The sequence below is a fragment of the Papilio polytes genome, unplaced genomic scaffold, assembly GCF_000836215.1.
Source record: "Papilio polytes unplaced genomic scaffold, Ppol_1.0 DF823879.1, whole genome shotgun sequence".
In the NCBI taxonomy this organism is placed as follows: Eukaryota; Metazoa; Arthropoda; class Insecta; order Lepidoptera; family Papilionidae; genus Papilio; species Papilio polytes.
The window spans coordinates 883,453-889,588 of NW_013525325.1; the positions used below are offsets into that span (position 1 = coordinate 883,453).

Genomic DNA, 6,136 nt, shown 5'->3' on the forward strand with positions numbered 1-6,136 from the left:
CATAAAAATATACTATATTATTGACATTGACTCACACGGAACGAATGCAGTTCGACCTTCACTGTTTTTATGACATCAAGCAATTACGTAAAAAGCTATTAAATGTTTTACATATTTCAGGCTTTTTGCGTAAAATCTGTTCAATAATTGGCAAATATCACAGTAGGAACTAGTTGTTATAGCGTTCAAGTTAAAGCCATTAACCAACTGTCGACAGGTAGTTTTTTTATTTTCGTTCCCTCCATTCCAAGTCCAAAGGGGGAACTTCCAGATGTTCTTAAATAATAAAGTCCACGTGTTTTTATCGAAGAGCCGTACCCAAGCACAGCGAGGTCTTTTTCGCAGGCATTTTGCTCGAAATGTTGCCAGCTTTTACATCTGATACCCACAAACGACTTAGGTGTTTTTATACTCTCGGCGTAAACAGTCGCAGCTCGAAGATGGCTGCAGGATGGCACCATACATCCAGGCTGCACCGGCCCACCGCCGTTAATATAGAAATCGGCGTGACCCAATGGTTCTATGACGCCTTGAATTAACCTGTTTGAATGTACAACATCAACGTACAAGGCATCCGTTTTGTCCAGCCTCTGATCGGCGTATGTGTATGAGAAACAAGGACCGGCAGGGTCCAAGCCAGTTATTCGTCCTAAAGAACGACTTTTGTACTGCCGAAAATATTTACCGGTCCATCCGGCGATGTGAGCGCCAAGGCTGATGCCCAGAAGATGAAAGTCTTCAGCGTTCGCTCCGAAGGTTTCTAAATTTGCCAATAAATTTGCCAGTCTCTTTCCAACCAAACGAGCATTGTGAACGGATAATACGTATCCCTTATTCATCATTTCTTCAGCATCTACTAACAAGACATTGAACATTTTTTTGTTATTATACGCGTCAGCTAAATCCTGTGAAACCGATGATTGGGAACTATCTCTAAACCCGTGAATGATAATTTTCGTCTGCTTTGTAATATCAAACATGGCAGGTTGCGTCAGTGTTTTGTATGCTGTATCTATGACAAAAGTTTTTTTCATAGTATCATCAAGGTGGGTAATTTTCATAGTTTTTGTAATATTATCTTGAGTGCTCATTGAATTAAACTGTAGATCCACTAGAGCTCTGCCTGCGAAAGCAATTATTTTATTTATAACTGCACTTATCTGTATTAAAAATAAATTTAACTTATAAATAACACTTACATGCACTAGAGAGTCGTACGTAGAGGAGTTCTGCGAAAGTAAGGTCTGATTCAGAGCGGCGGGCACCTTGAGCTGTCACTTGTGACGGCGACAAGATCGCGAGCAGTGTAAACAGTAGCGCGGTGTGTCGGTGCATGGCCCGGGCCCCGCCGCTAACACGGTCACTGTGTCACTGTCCGCAAAGAGAGAGGTACGTCTAGCACTCGCCTCACAAAAGGGAAATCGCCGAGGAGGGGATTATCTGGTGCAATTAATGTGCACTCAGCTCTACATTCGTGCGCCGAAGGCCATTGACTGATATTAAGTTTACATTGAAACGTTTACATGACATAAGAGAATGCTGCAATAAAAGGCATATCATGCATATGTCATAAACAATAATCCATATCTGTATATCTAAACATGTAATGAAATTGGAGTGTCTGTTTGTCATATCTAAAGAAAAATTTCAGATTTCGGGAAGATGATGTATTTCTGTTGCTGATAACGAAAATCGCATTTAAAAAATTTTTGTTTGTCTATATATTCGCATATTATATGCTACTTTTTTTTCTTAATATTGCGTTGACGAAGTCGCGGGCAACAGCTAGTACTTAATATAATTGCATTTTTAACATACAACGATGTACTTTTCGGTTGTTTAGATAATTTTAAATATAAAATATACAACACATCTAATTTAAGATTTTTTATGTTTTAACCTTTTTCTCTGATAATAGTGATATTAGTGTATTGAGTGCAGTCGTCAATAAAAATGGTCGTTGTTGACGATTTCTCGTTGGCATATTTATATCTCCGGCGCGGTGTTTACTAGTATTTTGTAGTTCTGTGAAATAGAAATATTTTCCAAGCGGAGTTTGAGTTTCATTTTTTCGAGAATTGTCGTGTTTCGCGCAATTTGCAACTAGTGAATTTTCTATTGTCTTTCTATTTCTTTTTGAACCATTTTTATATTTTTATTTAGTTGCCGTGATTGACAACTGAACAAATAAGTAAATTAAAAATTGGACGCATAGACGGAGGGAATATCCTCTTTCGCTTTTTCTCTTGATCAAAGGTAACTGCTGATGTACTTTTGGGGAATTTCATTGGCCGCTTGTACCTTCGTCACGGTATAATATAAAAAACCTAGCTTTCACCCGCGACTCCGTTCGCGTCGAATTAAAAAAAAACAAAAGTGAATACCCTATGTGTTCTTCCAGACTATCATCTACATATATTCCACGTTCAGCCGTTTAGGCTACAAACATCCACCCATCCATCTAAATTTTCGCATTTATAATGTTAGTATAATTGTAGCAACGTCTTAAATGACAAGTTCACGTACAAACTCTGAATTCCTTTATTTTGGTATACATCATCATCATCATCATCATCATCATTATCACTATCATCATCGCCAGTTCACTATAGGTCCCCAATCGTCCTTGGGATCGGAGCCTATCCTAAGTTAGCGTGACTATGATGTTGATATATATGAACGTGATAGTGTAAACGGTGCTTACGAAGTGAGGTGTGTTAAATCCATTACAGTATACGGCCCTAACTGCTGCACTTTAATGGTCACTAAAGTAGCACCTTAGTGTTGATTTCTAATACTGAAATAACATTAATCAACTAAGTTTGGCGGTTAAATATTACAAAATGTTAAAGTTAACGCACTCACTATTTTTATAAATAAACAGAATACGTAAAAGTGTTTAGAATTATAGTCCCACAAAATCATCTGACCCGGTGAACATAACTAAATTATGATACCTCATTATCGTCTCCTGCTGATGCCCAAGTTGTCAAAAGATCTTTGTACTGTCGGTGTCTAGTCTTTTTTTTTTGTCTTTTTTCTATACTTCTGTAAAATTTACATGTCGAATTAACCGCGATAGAACACGGTACATAACAGAAAAACGGTGAAAAAATTTTACGTATCTCATACACTTTTTCTAGATGTTTCGTTGTAAAACTAGATGAGCACAATAGTTTCGGTCATTAAAGTTCAAAACCGTAGGCGCTGCCTCTCGGCACGAGTGCTTCCGCGTTGTACTGACGTAACATCATTGTCGCTAATGGCGACAGTTACGAAATGTCTCGCTATTATTATATAGTCAGACTTACCTGACCCGGTAAGAATGTCACTGTTGTCGTTTTCAGTTGTCAAAAGATATGTAAAACAACCTCAGGCGTCAAAGCAATTAACAAGATATGACAAGCAAGCCACAGTTCGGCAAGGACTTTTTTGCCACTTTTTATATTGACAGGGGCGCGAATAAGCTATTATAGTTTAGTGTCACTTACTTCTACCGGGTCAGATGAGTTTGTTAATCTATACAATGCCTCCGTAGAATTTTTATTCGGTGGGAAGAAAATGGTTGGATTAAAATTTTATTTATCATTTTAGGCTTGTTTTAGGGTTATAAACATAATTCTAGTAAACAGGCGTTAGTCAACATTTAGTAATAAACAGAGTGGACTGTATTATTTTTCTATACAAATAGTTATTATGAAGGTGTTAGAAAATTGTACGATTTGTTTGTCTAAAAATGTAATGAGTAACTACAATTGTTGTTTAAAACGTAAATTTAACGATTTTACAAATGTTTTAAACTAAGTTTTAAATTCTCTTTTATGTCGACAACGAAATATTGGGCAGTAAATTTTTTAATTGTCGATATTGAATCCCTTCTCGTTGTTACACTAATCGAAAAATTGTCCCCTTTTCTTTGATGGATCAGTTTCCTTTTTGTATTATTTTCCGACAATTAACTGTTGACATGTACGTTTCTAAAAATAAAATGCAAGGAGCTACCGTAAGCAGATATTCGACGATGTATTTGGCCCAATTTCACGAGTTTTCGCCTGCCAAGTGGAGAAACAATTTGCATTATAAATTGCCTACTAGTATAAAAGCTAACTATTGTTTAAGTGCCACTCAATAAAATACTTAATTTGACCGTAAATGTTAATTTCAAGATGTGATGTTTTATAATGCTTTCGCTTAAGGGTTTTGTATATTTCGTTGTGCTTTTGGCCAATAAATAGTGTACTATTTTATTTTATTTTTACTTTGTACTACAAATAAAAGGTTGTTGCGAAAAATCTTTGGAAAAACTTGGACTTTTGGTTTTTCTAATTGTTAACTTGAGACGTTCTACTTTATAACATATGGATTTCTTATCACGATTGGGTTGTTTTAAATCGTGGTAATAAAACCAGTATCTTACGAATATTACATTTGTAAAAACCACGACAGTTTAAAGTTCCAGTTTCACTTTGCGTTTACACAGACGGAAACTTCTTGTTTTTTTAACTGTTGACATTTCAACTGTCTGAAGCCTTCAATGAATGCTTCCAATTATTTTAACTTATTACTAAACGAATCATTAAAAAAATATTGTTAACTTACTTACTAAATAAAAAGAATATTAAGAAGACTTTAGTTGTAACATCAAAGGTATCTCAGCTCGGCTTACTCCAGTGAATTTATAATTTTCGGATTCTAACCAAGAAATAACTAAGGCTTCATAGGATGGATTGATCCTGATGCCTCGTGATTTGCCGGGCTCTCCTTATATCTTTTTACATTTGATTAAATTGTCTATATCTTTATATGCCAAAATTTATATTATAAAGATGACAGATTTGTATCGTTTGTATTCAAATAACTCAAGAAGTAATAGGGTAATTTCAAAAAGTCTTTCACCAATAAAAAGCAATCTCATTACTGTGTAACATAGGTATTGATTAAATCAGAGAACCTAACACGAAAATTTTCGAGATTGTATTTTTAACGTCAGCAACAAAATTTGCATTAGATCTGCATAGCTCGTAGGGCGTAAAGAGCAATGACAGATATGGTCCTATTTTCTCACAAGTCTTCGTGGTGTACAACCAGCTGCTAAGTCACCCAGACTATAGTAAGATACGAGAAATCAAAAGCTAAATTTCGATGTTGCTACATATTATCGATCGTTCATTTCACTTTAAAAAAATATTTTCTGTTAAATTTTAAAAGTGTTTCACAATTTTTTGGACTGTGACGGGTAACGTTTTCAAAAATGTATTGTTATTATTTTACATTGAAATTGCGTTTCGTGTTTGACTACAAAAATGTTCTTTTTTTATTAAAAATCTGTCATAAAATTCGCTTTAGGAGACAATTAATTTATCCACCTACCGTTCGGTTGGTTCAAAAATAAATTTTAGAAGAATTTACACAAAGCTTAATTATATTATTTTTTTCGTTTCATGGTATGACAAGCTATTGGAGCAGTTCGGAAATGTTTTACATTTATTTAGCTATAAACTAACAAACTTCATTTTTTTTCTTTATTAAAAGGGGGATTTTCATCTTTAAAAAGGTATGCCAATCCCATTATATTCTTTGTAATTAGGAAACGAGCTCCCATAAACGTACAGACGCGTCGGTAGTAGGTTCAGTCAGTATAGAGACAATGAGGCCAATATCAGCTGTTGAGATTCATCTCCAGAAGAAGCAGCTCGTGCCTACGTTTGTTTTTCTCACATTCCAACATCAAGTGTTGGATATCTTCTGGCTTCTCATCATTCAATTAGGCGAAAGGCTTTTCCTGGTCAGATATCCAAAACTCGCAAAGTCTCAGCGCTGATTTGACGTGTCTTCTGCTCAACCCGCCCGAGGACCAGGAATAATTAAGTGGCTCACTTTGTATGGCGTTATACCAAACGCCTTTTTCTTTTACAGTTTCCTAATTTTGATGCATGAAATTTTGAATTCGGATATATATTCTACGTGAATAAATAAAAAATAACCAGGAAATAAATAAATATTGATCGGGAATAAATCCAGAACATTATCAACAACAGCCGCTAGCTTATATGGGCGTCACAGCCATGTTATGCTTTAATAAAATATAGTCTTCATTACCTCTTATGTTTTCTTCCAATTTGCACAAAATAACCTT

General features: G+C 35.3%; 1 protein-coding gene across 1 annotated transcript; it reads right to left on the minus strand.

Moving 5' to 3' along the window:
- Positions 1-1,355, minus strand: LOC106103005 (lipase member I-like). Its single transcript, XM_013282633.1, has 2 exons — positions 1,200-1,355; positions 1-1,123 (listed from the first exon to the last, which is right to left on the minus strand). Exons 1-2 carry the CDS (start codon positions 1,333-1,335, stop codon positions 186-188), a joined length of 1,074 nt encoding a protein of 357 aa, XP_013138087.1. The 5' UTR covers positions 1,336-1,355; the 3' UTR covers positions 1-185.
- Positions 1,356-6,136: the final 4,781 nt, after the last annotated feature.